This window comes from Bison bison, unplaced genomic scaffold (assembly GCF_000754665.1).
Source record: "Bison bison bison isolate TAMUID 2011002044 unplaced genomic scaffold, Bison_UMD1.0 scf7180017864472, whole genome shotgun sequence".
Taxonomy (NCBI): domain Eukaryota; kingdom Metazoa; phylum Chordata; class Mammalia; order Artiodactyla; family Bovidae; genus Bison; species Bison bison.
This window is the reverse complement of record NW_011495033.1, coordinates 691,811-705,486: the sequence shown is the minus strand read 5'-3', so window position 1 is coordinate 705,486 and position 13,676 is coordinate 691,811. Positions and strand designations below refer to the sequence as shown.

Here is a 13,676-nt window from a genome sequence, read left to right as displayed (position 1 = left end):
TTCAGGCAAATCCTGATGCTCTTCTTCTCAAGTTGTATTGGACACGTTTCTTGACTTCTGTCACCCTCAGTCTGCTCCTCTAAAAACAGGGTGGTGATTCCCACCTCAAGGAATTTTCCTGGGGATTGAGATGATGCATGTGAACATTCCTACCTTTGTAAGAGCTCAGGAAAACGTCCGTCTTTCCTCCTCTTCTGGGCATTAAGGCTGAAGCTAGGTTTGCAGGATTTGAGGTCCTACCATCTCCCTTTTGGGTAAGTTGATTCTTTGAGATGATATAGCTCCAGTACTCTTGCCTGGCAAATCCCATGGACGGAGGAGCCTGGTGGGCTGCAATCCAAGGGGTTGCTAGGAGTTGGACTCGACTGAGCGAATTCACTTTCACTTTTCACTTTTCACTTTCATTGGAGAAGGAAATGGCAACCCACTCCAGTGTTCTTGCCTGGAGAGTCACAGGGACGGGGGAGCCTGGTGGGCTGCCGTCCGTGGGGTCGCACAGAGTCCGACACGACTAAAATGACTCAGCAGCAGCAGCAGCAGCAGCTCTTCTCAGGTCCACAGGACCAATCCGATCCCACCTTTTCTCTGGCAGAAGCCCTACTGGGGAAAAACCATGCTGGTCTCGCAATAAGTGACTTTAAAGAGTATTAGAACCCTACTCCCTTCTACCTATGCTGAGTCCCCCTGACATCAGCCACTGTCTGTCATTGTCACCAGAAGGGCTCTGCTGGTGGCCCAGTGGCACCATGGCAATGGTGCTCAGTTTCGTCCGGAGCACACACAGCAAACGCAGAACAATGAAATAGCAAAAACAGCTTGTGCATGGATGCCGAAGGTGGGTGGCGGTGGGGGAACCGGGGAAGAGAGGCAGGCGGGAAGCTGTGGGCATCCCACCATTAGGGTGAGAAGAAACTGCCTGCTCTCCTCGGATCAGTCCAGGGGTCCCGGGGAAACGGCAAGGCTCTCACTTCAGCCTCTTGCCTTGAAGCGCATGGCTCTTTCCAGCAGGCAGCGATACCACCTTCAAAAGCCATGATTCTTGCACTTTCAGTCAGTTTCGGTCACTGAAATAGATCAAGAGTCTATGAAACTGACCCAAGTTTGGCTGGATTTCAGGAGGTACCTTAGGTCAAAGCGCAAACTGAAATGCCCACAGGGTCAGATGAGAAAATCCGGATGTAGAACAGCAGGCAGTGGGCAGGAGTGGGTACAGCCCTGGCCAGGTTTGAAGGGGGCAGCCACCACTCAGCTTCTGCAGGAATGCTGGTCCTGGGCTTGCCGTGGCCTTTGTTTTATTTTAAGAGAAGCCAGCAGTCTGGGTTTCTGTATGAAATGTCCCAGTTTTTAAATGCTGATAACTAACTCTCATTAAAAAAAAATTTGTGTGGGCTCAACAAGAGGCATCTGCAAGCCTCTGCCAGTTTGCTGCCTCTGCCTTGGGCTCAGTGCACAGTCACTAAAGGGAACGCCAGCAGGAGGGGCTGCCAGCAGAATAAAGCTAAGTTGAGCCGGGCATCTGAGACCCACGAGAAGAGGAATCCTGACACTGTACTAATGGTGGTGTTCAGTGGTGAGGTGGATCCCAGCTTGGGCTCAAAATAAGGTTGGTTTAAAGCAGTGATTATCAGCCCTTTCTCCTGCCTGCATCACATGGTGGAATCATAACCAGGGATTCCTGGGGGTGTTGGGGGGGCAGGCAGGAAGAATAGGCATGTACTGATGGAAAACTCCAGTCTTTTGGCTTTTTGGAGAGTCTGATATGCCAGGCTCCTTCACCCACTGGGAAAACGTTCAGAAGTGCATTTTTAGTTGGAAGTGGATCCATTCTTCCCCTGGGTCTGGTTTTAAAATTCTTTTGACCATTCTGCATGGCATGTGAGACCCTAGTTCCCCAACCAGGGATGGAACCCATGCCCTCTGCATTGGCAGCACAGAGCCTTAACCAGGGACCACCAGGGAAGTCCCCTGCCCTGGGTCTTACAGTGGTCCTAGCCATATCCAGAAGTCAGCTTTATTCTGAGGGGAAATGGGAGTGCAGAGAAAGGGAGCGGAGTGAAGGCTGTGGAGACTGGATTAGCTATGCAGTGAGTGACCTCTTTCCCTTGAGCTTTGTAGAGGCCTGGGATCCTGGGCCCCCCTGCCCTGGCCCCTCTGTTCATGGCAGAGGATGGCTAGGGGGTGTCTGACTGAAGAGGGCAGAGCCTGAGCTAGAAGAGCTTCCCTAAGCTTCCTTAGAATATAGACATTTGGACCAGAAACATCACCTTCTGGAGAGCCTTAAAAATGGAACTGAAAAATCCCTGGGTCAACACCTAGCCCCGGGTAAACCCAGGAAAGTTCCTGTTCCTCAAGGGGAGGAGGGAGACTCCAGGCCTGGCAAGGAAGACGCTTTGTTGTGTGTTTGCTGTGCTTGTTTCTAAACCTGTCTGTCTAGAAGCTGGTCAGGCCCCTGCAGGTGGAAGCCTTGTGAGCAGGCCCTGCTGGCACACCTGGCCGGCAGGGATCGGATCTCTGTGTGCTGCTCTCCTACCAAGGAGCGTGGCTGCAGCGCTACCCTGAGATGCCCCCTCCCAGCCCCCCAGACCTGGTGACTGCACCCCCCCTCCCAGAGAACAGACCCAAACCCCACCGTGGGAGATGGTTCTCTGATATCCCCTCTTCATCTTTTTGTTTTAGTTTATGTATCTGTTTTTTTATTTGTTTGGCTGCACTGAGTCTTTGTTGTGGCATGCTGGATCTTTAGCTGTGGCATATGGGCTCTAGCTCCCTGACCAGGGATCGAACCCAAGACCCCTGCATTGGGAATGTGGAGTCTTAGCCACTGGACCACCAGGGAAGCCCCTCTCCCCTTTATCTTGAAAAGTCATGTCAAGTTTGCATTTTCCTAATATGGCCTTTGACACTTTTTGATTGTGGACACTTACTGCTGAGTGAAATGAATGCTTTCTGTTTTCACTCCACATCTTGAACCCCCACGTGTAGGCCAGTATCTCCCGCCAACCCCTCCTCCAGAGGGCAAGGTGCCTTGTGAGCAACTCAAGCTCAGGGTCAAACAGCGGATTGTCTGAACTCTGCATTTGTAATATGCCTGCTCACTCTCTTCCCATGGAGGGGTCTGGGGTAATTTAGGGCTCCACCGAGGAGCACTGGGCCTCCCCTCAATTCCCAGCTCAGGTCTGGGAGTGTCTGCCTCCCCAGTGTCTCTGTTTGCTCCATCCCCATTGGGCGCTGAAGTTGGATTTTTAACCACCAGTGGGTAGAAGGGTCTTAGGAGGCCCACAGAGAGGTTCCAGGCCTGGCCAAGCAGGTTCTTAGATGTGTAGATATCCTCTGGCATTGGGGGTGGGCCCAGGCCAGAGGGGGCCAGCCCTGCCATCAGTCCCCAGGCTCCCTGCCCTCCACCCGCCCGGTCCACCTGAGGTTGCTTCAGACTGAGGATGAGCTGTAATGGGAGATGGGGGTGGAGTCTCGAGCTGGGAACCGCACCAGGGCTTTATTAACCAGCTCCCTGTTGCTAAGCGGCTTTCATTAGCCGGGGAAGGTCCGCAGCAGCAGCTAGCTCCTCTAGGGAAAGGCGGGGATATACTAATGAGCTGAGAGAAGCAGGTGTGATGGGAAGATGCATCCCACCTGGGATGCTGCCGCAGGTTCTGAGAGTCAGACGCCAGGCAGTTTTCAGTCTCCCTCCCTTCAGTGAAAGGGATCCCTTCTCTCTGCTTCCTGCTCGCACTGAACAAACAGCTCATTCTCAGCATATGTGGCTCCCCACTTTGCACCCGGAAGTGATCGGGTAGGCAGGAAGGCCCTCTGGGGCTCTGGCTCTGCTCCCCTTGCCTTGGGGCGTGGCTGAGGGCAGGTGGCAGCGGTCTGCAGCTGACCGAGACACTGGAGTCCGACAGACCTGACCTGGCTTCACAGACTGACCATGTCACCAAGTATGCCACCATGGCCACTTAGTCAGCAACTCTGAACCTACACCATAAGGTTGTTATGAGGGGTTAAAGGAGTGAGGGGGGCAAAGCACACAGCATGGAGTATGCAGTAAGTGCTCAGTAAGTGTCATCACCACCAGCGACCTTCTGCTTTGTTCTTGAAAGTGATCTTATAACCTTCCCCATAAAGCCTCCTAGAACCTTCTCCTGGATTCCCTCTGGGAATCCATGTTCCTGGGAACTTGGAGCATCTGGACAATCAGGAATTTGAACTCTGGGAACCCAATCTAGGAATTTGAAGATATTAAGAAATTATTATTAATTCTGTAGGTGCAGTACAGGTATTAGGCAGATGTTTTTAAAAGTCATCTTTTAGAGATACATACTAAAATATTTATGGGAAAAAATACAGGATGTCTAAAATTGGTTTCCAAATAACCTAGGAATAAGGGGGAAGTGGTTGGAGGTGGTATAACTAAAATAAGATTGGTCAAGCCTTGTTTATGGTGTGTGATGGGTACATGGGGGTTCATTTTATCATCCTCTTTTGTATATGTTTGGAATTTTCCATAATGAAATGTTTTGTTGTTTTTTTTTTTTTAAAAAAAAGGAAGCAGAGGAGAGGATGGATGGAAGAAGAGATAGAAATAGCAAGTATATGTAACTTATTATTGAAGGCAATGGCACCCCACTCCAGTACTCTTGCCTGGAAAACCCCATGGATGGAGGAGCCTGGTAGGCTGCAGTCCATGGGATCCCTGAGGGTCAGACACAACTGAGTGACTTCACTTTCACTTTTTACTTTCATGCATTGGAGAAGGAAATGGCAACCCACTCCAATGTTCTTGCCTGGAGAATCCCAGGGACGGGGGAGCCTGGTGGGCTGCCGTCTGTGGGGTCGCACAGAGTCGGACACGACTGAAGCGACTTAGCAGTTACAGGAAATATTTTTATTTCAACACATCTGTATTGAAGGCATCCTTAAATAGGATTCTGGGCATATAAGCCTACAGAAGAGACAAATAAGTATGCAAATCTGTCCCACCCTCTGGGTGTTGGACCTGGATGTTGGATACAGGAGGGAGGGGTCTAAAGTCCTGCTCCCTTGTGGCTCAGCTGGTAAAGAATCCGCCTGCAATGTGGGAGACCTGGGTTTGCTCCCTGGGTTGGGAAGATCCCTGGAGAAGGGAACGGCTACCCACGCCAGTATTCTGGCCTGGAGAATTCCATGGACTGTATGGGCCATGGGGTTGCAGAGTGGGACACAACTGAGCGACTCACTTCACAGCACTACATGCTAGTCACTGAGTTTTCATAACTGAATTTGCCTTGTAGACTGATGACATTGTGTTCACTCAACACACAGAGATAGTCCTATTCCCAAACTGACCCAGGCTCTGTCCCCAAGGCTGTGTACACACATCTGTGAGCTGTGGGGGCTTCACGGTCTAGACTCGGTACCCAGGGGAGGTGGGAAGAACAAGGGAAGGGACCAGATGTTTCTGAAGGGTCCTCCCTGATCCTGGACCCCCAGCTAGAACCAGGAAGGACCTATTATTGGCTGAGGCTGCTTCCTCCCCTTCCCATCCTTGGTCTTTTAAACCAGAGATAGGGTCTGGGCTGGGGGACCTGGGTAGTTCTAGAGAGCAAACACAAGAAGGGCACAAACCTTACCCTCTCTTGTCTTCAACAGCCCACACTAGACCAGCCATCATCTGGCTGCCCAGTGGTAGGATGGTCAGTTGGGCAGTGGCCTGTCATGGTGAAATTCCAAAAAGAGGAAAAAGGGTAGAAACCCAAGACACTGGACCCCCCTGCACCACCATGAGGGAGCTTCTATAGGGAAAGCCAGAGGCCTGAAACCTCAGCGCTGACCACAACCGCTGCGGCGGGCTCTGAAGGCTCGTTTTGTAAGAAAAACAAGAGCGTTTGCAGCTCCCCTGTCCCAAAAGAAAAGCTCTCGGTGCTCTGTCTCCCCATCCATCAGTGCCCGTGGGAAATCCTTGACCTTGACAGAGCCAGAGGCGCGCCTATCTGGAGGGGGGTGGGGACCGTGGCACATGTCCACCCTCCCCACCCTGTCCCGCCTTCTCGGGCTGCCTACGGAGACCGCCCCAAGGAAGGGCACCCGGAGTCTCTCCCTGGAGATCAAGACCAAGCCCTTCCTCAGGGAGACAGCCCCAAATGACCTGTCACAACAGTCACCACACCATCCAGCTGTGTGGCACATACACCACGTTCTTGAGAGAGGTTACATAAAGGGGAGCAGCTTAATGGTTTAATACCTAAGTGGGGATACAGGGCCAAGGGAGGTGGTGGTTTATTTTTTTTAATTGAAGAAAATAGAGAATATTTATTTACAAATATGCATGCGTGTTCAGTCGCATCTGACTCTTTGTGACCTCCATGCACTGCCTGCCAGGCTCCCCTGCCCATGGAACTTTGCAGGCAAGAATACTGGGAAGTGTTAGTCACTCAGTGGTGTCTGACTCTTTGCAACCCCATGGACTGTAGCCCGGCAGGCTCCTCTGTCCATGGAATTTTTCAGGCTCGAATACTGGAGTGGGTTGCCATTTCCTACTCCAGGGAATCTTCCTGACCCAAGGATCAAACCCTGGCTTCCTGCATCTCCTGCATTGCAGGTGGATTCTTTACCACTTCACCACCTGGCAAGCCCTTATATACAAATGGAAAGTATCTAATAGGGAAAAGTGAAAGATACAGCGAAGAGAAGGGACATTTGCTGGATTGATGTCCTTGAGACAGTGGGTCCCTTGCCTAGCTGGGTGTGGCTGGCACTGGCCTGGCTCCCTGGGCAGCCAGTGTGAGCTCTGCACATGGACTTTGCCATGCATCCCCAGCGGGACAAGGAAGATGGGTATGTGCGGGATGAACCTCATTTCCTTCACCTGTGTAATTCCGGAATCTCAGGGAAGGGCTGTCTCCTCCCAGTGAAAGTCTGGATGGGAGAGTTGTTTCTTGTTTTAGGGCTTTGAACAAAGCTGAATGCCACCCCCCACCCACCCTCCCCCAACACACAAAGCTGAAGCAAACAGCCAGCATCACCAGTGCAGGCGGAGGGAAAATGTACCCCCCGTTACCATAGAAATGCTCATTCCGCGTGGAGGCAGCTGTTATAAATCCCTGGGTGGAAATAGCCAGCCAGGGAAGTGGGGAGGGGAGAGGCTTGCGATGCCGGCCTCACCTCTTTGCTCCGCCCACTTTATCCACCGCGTGAAAGGAGGCCGCCCATCCTACCCCGGCTTCTATCTCCAGGGGGGTTGCTCCTCTCCTGGAAATCTTGGTTCTGCCCTCCAAGACTTTTAAAAATTCTGCTCTGAGTCAAGTCCCCCAGAACTCCAGGCCCCAGACCAGCCACCTGTTTAACTCTCCTCGCTCAGAGGCTGAACTAGCCAGATGCACAGATGGCAGCCGGCGGAGGTGGGGGCTGGGACACTGAACACACCTGCTCGTCCCGTTAGCCACCCCTCCCGCCTCGGAGCCTCCGGCCCAGCCTTCACGTCAGGCTGTGCTGACTCTGGACGCCGAGTCCTCCACCTCAGCCAACTAGCGTCATCTTTGGAAGGCCGTTCAGTGGGCCCCCCTATAACTCTTCTGGGCTTGTCCAGGCCCCTTGGCTGCTGAACGCAGCTTAGTTGTGGACGTGCGTATGAGAGCCGGGGCTGCTGCTGAGGACCCAGGGCTGATTGAGGACCCTTCTCAGTCCCTACTGCTGCGTTTCCTGGGCAGCCATGGCTTTAGTCCATTCTTTTTTTTTTTTTTTTTGGCTGTGCTTCGTGGCACGTGGGATCTTAGTTCCCAACCAGGAACTGAACCCACACCCACTGCAGTGCAAGTGCGGAGTCTTAACCTCTGGACCACCAGAGAAGCCCCACTCGCTTTAATCCATTCTTGTGGGCTCCTGAGACACCAGAGCTTCTCTCAGCCCACGGAATTGTTTCTCGGTCCCTGCGCAGCTCAGATCACCAGTGGCTGCCCTAAGCAGAGCTTGGGTGCTCCTGTGAGAGTGGGGAAGCAAACCAACCTGCAGACCCTACTTGCTGAGTGCTGGAGAAGGGTGGGGTGCCAATGGACAGATCCCGAGCCTTTCTGAGTTGTGTGACAATTCACCTCCCGAATGGAGAGAATCTTTGGCATCCTTTCATGATGCAATTATGATTATTATTTTGAATCAGTAACCTGGCCCAGAAATCAAGACTATATTGCTTCTTGTGCCTCCTTCCAGAGTTTTTTTTTATCCTAATCTTAAAAAAACTGTTTTTTGTTTACCCCACCCTTTTTGTCATCCAGAGGTCTCTTAAAGACTTTTCTGTTCTGAGCTCCTAGAGCGCATCCTCACTCTTTTCAGAGTGGCATTGTAATTACACCGTACGAATGTGTCGTGCCTGTGTGCATGCCTGTGTGCGTGCAAAGTTGCTTCAGGGTGCCCTCTCTACTCTCATCCTGGCTCACTGACAGCAGTTCCCTGAGCCTTGCTGTCAGTGGAGCAGGATGACGGAGTAGAGAGGGTACCCTGGGCCCCTCTGGTACCGCAGCTCCAAAGGCCACCATAGGCAGGCAGTGAGAAGATCCAGCTTGTTGAGTCATGTCTGTTTCTCTGCTTCAATTCACTCACCCAAATGCTTCCATCCCAACCAGTCATCAAAAACAGTAACAGTGTAGATTTGTTCTTAATCAGTCTGTGTTTTTCTTACGTGAAATGAGCCGAACGACTATCAGGATGGTGTTTCCCATCTTTGGGAGCATCCGGAGTGGCTGTGGGTAGTACTAGGAACCCTGGTATCTGAAGCCTTCATGTCACTGCTGGGGTACCAGGGCCAGGACAGCTCTGTCAGAAGGGGGATGGTTTCGGCTGACTTGGTGATTTGGCTGTGATGGGTGTCTCCTTGCCAGGGCCCTCTCCTCCAGAGGCTTCTATGTGGCCTTTCCCCTGGGAAGGGCAGCTTAATGGTCCATGAGAGGCCCTCCTGGGGAGTGTGGCAGCTGGAGAGGTGGACATTATTGCTGGTGGCTCTGCAGCTGCAGCTCTGAGTGTGGGTTCACTGTACACAGAGAGGGACCAGGCGGGTCTTTGTGCTTGCATCTCTGCGAGTGTCGATCAGTGGACATGTCTGTGATTCTGCTCAACCCAGAAGTCTTAGAGCTGGGTTTTAAAATTTTCTGGGGTCAGAGACCCCTTTTAGAAACCAAAAGTCAAGGATTCCTTATTCAGAAAAGAACCACCCACCTATGCATGTGGGAGCAGGCCAATGATTCTGTGTGCAAAGTTAGGAGCTCCCTGGAAAGTCCAGAAGCCCATCCACAGACCCTCTCAGGAGAGTAATTCTCAATTATTACAAGTGTTATGATCTCATTTTGCCTACACACTGCACACGATAACATCTTTCATCACACGCACTTCTCCTCTGCGAGGTTCACTCCTTTGGGAACGGGGGAGGCATACTGTGGTCTAACAAGTCCTGACTAAGGAGCCTGGGGACTCAGACTAGGAACACCTGGCAGAGGGTGTTACTTTGGCAGAGGGTTGATTACTTTGCTTGGAAGGTAGAGAGGCGAGAGAGGTTTCTCCTGCTGCAGATGTTGCCTGGCACCTTGCCCGGGTTTCACAGGAGGCACTTCAGGGCCACAGGGTGAGTGGGGGCACCTGGTGTGCTGTTCTCAGCATTCCCTACTCATGGTGATTATGGAGGCATGCCTCCACCCACTCCCAGAGAACTCGCAGCCTCGTGCCCAGAGGCTGCCTGGCAGGCTGGGTGAGGCTAGGCCGCTGCTTGGATCCCCAGCTCCCCAGCCTGGCTTCGTGCGTGCCACGCAACGGTCGCCTGGGGAAGGTAGGAAGGCTAATGACTCATTACCCCAGCAATTAGTCACATCACTGAGGAGCTCGGTCCCCTGCAGGACTGGTGCCGCCTGCTGCCACTCTGGTTCCTGTTCCTCTCTGTTTTTCTCCCTCTCTGAACGGGCACTGCCAGCCCGGGAAACAGTCGCCACTTTCCTCCAGGTGTGGGTGTGTAGCTGCAGCAGGACCAAGAGCCTAGGACTAAAAGGCCACTCATCTGTGCTCCCTGCCCCAGGGCTACATAGGACCTCCAGGGACCTACCACAGAGCGGGGCATGTGACTCCGAAGCGAAGATTCCCCCACATGCCTCATATACACATGACCCCTGTAGATACACCTGTCTGCGTACACACATGCTCACACATGTATGAATGTGGCAGGAGGGAAAGGCTGCGTCTCCCAGGCCTGAACTCCCAGGAGAGGGCAGGGACGGTAACCTCCCTCCCCACCCCGGGACCACTCTCATTGAGCTGGCCAGCCTCCAGTTTGGCCCTAGGGACTCTCTAAACGTCTCAACCTCAGTGCGAGAGACAGCCAAAACTTACAGGACAGCAGTGACCGTAACAGTAAAGGCAGAAATTAGGTGACAGCTGCTGCTTTCAGTGGTTATTTCCCAAGTGCCGGTTTCTCTTTTTTTTTTTAAGATGCAGATTGTTTGTTTTTTTTTTAAATATAGTTTTGTTTTTGTTTTTGGCTGTGCTGGGTTGTTGTTGCCACACGAGCTTCTCTCTGGTTGCGGCGAATAGGGGCTACTCTCTCGTTGTGGTGTGTGGCTCCTCTTGTTTCGGAGCACGGGCTTAGGACCTGCTGGCTTCAGTAGCTGCAGCTCCCAGGCTCTAGAACACAGGCTCAGTCGTTGTGGCTCACGGGCTTAGCTGCTCCGAGGCATGTGAGATCTTCCCGAATAGGGGATTGAACCCACCTGTGTGTTGAGAGTCCCTTGGACTGCAAGGAGATCCAACCAGTCCATTCTGAAGATCAGCCCTGGGATTTCTTTGGAAGGAATGGTGCTAAAGCTGAAACTCCAGTACTTTGACCACCTCATGCGAAGAGTTGACTCATTGGAAAAGACCCTGATGCTGGGAGGGATTGGGGGCCGGAGGAGAAGGGGACGACAGAGGATGAGATGGCTGGATGGCATCACTGACTCGATGGACGTGAGTCTGAGTGAACTCCAGGAGTTGGTGATGGACAGGGAGGCCTGGCGTGCTGCGATTCATGGGGTCGCAAAGAGTCGGACACGACTGAGCGACTGAACTGAACTGAACTGAACTGTGTGTCCTGCATTGGCAGGCAGATTCTTTACCACTAGTGCTACCTGGGAAGCCCACCTCCAGCCCAGTCCCTGTGAAAAGAGAACACATGAGGCAAGAGACCTCCTCCCACCTTGAGCCCCCACCCCCAACGCACCTGGAGGAGGTGAAAGGGGCTCAGCCCATGTTTGGGGCCCTGGCTCCTCCTCCCATCTCTGCCACTTTGTGATGCGAATCAGCCTTCTTCCCCTTTCAGGGCCTTTCCTTCCTCAGCTGTAAAACAATCAGCTTTGCCTCAGTCATGGCCAAGCCCCTTCCTCCCCCGTACTTCCACACTAATTTCTTTTTAGCATCTGTCTGTGCCCAGGGCAGCTCCCCACCCTCCCCCACCACGCCCTTCTTTGCTTCCTGTGGAGCTTGTCTGCTGTAAGCAGCGTCCAGACGGAGAGTAGGCCTAGCCCCTAAAAATATGAATGAATGAAGGGAAGCCCTCCCTGCATGGGAAGGAGAAATCTCTCACTCCCGCAGGGCTCATCAATAATTCAGGGCCGCTGTCAGGTCTGATCTCTGCAGTGGCTTCATCAATATTTCAGCTCCTTCTCCAGAGCCTCGTTCCTTAGCAACCGCATCATCAGTGCTCTCCAGGAGGGCTGCCGGGCTGTGTGTTCCCCTCGTCCCCTGTCCTGGGGGTGCTGTCCGCGCTTGCCCTCGTGGGCAGGGGTGGAGTCACCCATACCACCCGCCCTGGCAGCTTTGTCCTCAGAGCCTCAGGACGATGCCACATACAGGAGGCATGACATACCAGGCCAGGTGGTGGGAGGGGACAGGGATGGAATGGCACGTCAAAGCCCCCAGGGGTCCACCCTGGGCAGGGAGGAGCAGGGGCACGAGCGGGAGCACTTTGGGAGGAGGTCGGGATGCATCTCCCTGGCCGCCCTAAGCCTGAACCGCACCCCGCAGTCCTCGCCTGGGGCAGTCCTCGCCCCTGTGCTCCCCACAGGTATGAGGGAGGGGTGTTCTCCCCTCGCTGTCTTGCCTAGGCTAGTTGCCGTCCCCTCTGTGGCCCAGGTGCAGTGGAGGCTTGCCTCCTGCATCAGCTGAGGCGCCGCGCTGCCGGCTTCCTGCGCAGTGACAAGATGGCAGCCCTGTTCACCAAGGTGGGGAAGACGTGCCCGGTGGCCGGGGAGATTTGCCACAAGGTGCAGGAGCTGCAGCAGCAAGTGGAGGGCAGGTGAGCCTGGGCCGGCCCCGCCCCGCCCCTCCCTTCTGCTCCGTCCATTTCCAAGGGCCTCTCGGGTGAGGGGCCAGACTAAGGGTGATGAGGGGGGGTGGCCCTTTCATCTCCAACCCCTCCTCCCAGTCAGTCCTCTGGGTTCTCGTCTTGTGGCACCAGACTCTGTTCCCAGAGCCATCAGTCTGCATTGCGGCTTGCCCCCCAAGCCCTTACACTCCTGGAGCCCACCTCTCTCTTTGCAGGAAACCCTTGGCAGGCAACCAGGAGACCCTGCGGAGACAGGGCTCTGCCAGCGGGAAGGCCCCAGCCCTCAGCCTGCAGGCCCTGAAGCACATATGGGTGCGCACAGCGCTGATGGAGAAAGTGCTGGACAAGGTCGTGCAGTACCTGGTGGAGAACTGCAGGTGACTGCCCTTCCCTGAGACCCACTCCCCACTCCCACCCCAGGCCTGACTGCCCACCGTGGTCTCTAGGCATGCGCCATTCCCTGTAGCACCCAGAAAGCAGGGACCACCCAGGTCACCCACAAAGCTCAGCCCTTGTGGACTCATTGCTGCTTGATTACTGGACTTGGATTGGGTGGGGACATGTCTCCTTGGTGAGCTTGACAGCCCTGGAAGGAGGCCCGGAGCCCTGCGGTCACCCTGTCTGTTTCTTTCCTGGCAGCAAGTACTACGAGAAGGAGGCATTACTGGCAGACCCTGTGTTTGGCCCCATCTTGGCCTCTCTTCTAGGTAAGCCTGGGATCAGAGAGGCCTGTGCTGGCCCACAGCGGTGGCTCCGGGGCAGGTGCCAAGGGGCCACCCCCGAGCTGATGGTTCCTGTCTCCACAGTGGGGCCCTGTGCCTTGGAGTACACCAAGCTCAAGACAGCCGACCACTACTGGACTGACCCCTCTGCTGATGAGCTGGTCCAGAGACACCGTATCCGGGGTCCCCCGCATCGCCAGGACTCCCCTGCGAAGCGCCCAGCCCTAGGAGTAGGTGTCCCTCTTCCCACCCCGTGCTCACCCAGGATGGGCCCCTGGGCCTGTGGCGAGGGCAGTCAGCCTGTGTGCTCCTGGCAGATACAGGCGGTAGCGGCCAGCCCGGGAGAGCCTTCCCCGCACTGGCTCTTAAATAAATGCCGGGAGCACAGAGCTGGTCCGAGGCTGAGGGCAAACTGGGGACAGGAAGGACTCTCGGGGTCCTTGGCCCCCACGCTGATCTCCCTGGACCGGGGGCCAAGCCATGACTTTGTGTGCAGATCCGCAAGCGACACTCAAGCGGCAGTGCGTCGGAGGACAGGCTTGCCGCCTGCGCCCGCGAGTACGTGGAGTCGCTGCACCAGAACTCCAGGGCCCGGCTGCTCTACGGCAAGAACAACGTGCTGGTGCAGCCGGTAGGGGAGGCCAAAG

The 13,676-nt window shown here is 54.3% G+C and overlaps 1 protein-coding gene across 1 annotated transcript in view; it reads left to right on the top strand.

The window, feature by feature from the left end:
• SGSM2 (small G protein signaling modulator 2) overlaps positions 1–13,676 on the top strand; it is a 39,940-nt gene that overhangs the window by 8,766 nt on the left and 17,498 nt on the right. The window contains exons 3-7 of the mRNA XM_010861665.1: positions 12,115–12,277; positions 12,523–12,684; positions 12,947–13,014; positions 13,114–13,259; positions 13,526–13,660. Coding sequence (XP_010859967.1) covers positions 12,115–12,277; positions 12,523–12,684; positions 12,947–13,014; positions 13,114–13,259; positions 13,526–13,660 — 674 coding nt within the window. The remainder of the gene's footprint in view (positions 1–12,114; positions 12,278–12,522; positions 12,685–12,946; positions 13,015–13,113; positions 13,260–13,525; positions 13,661–13,676) is intronic.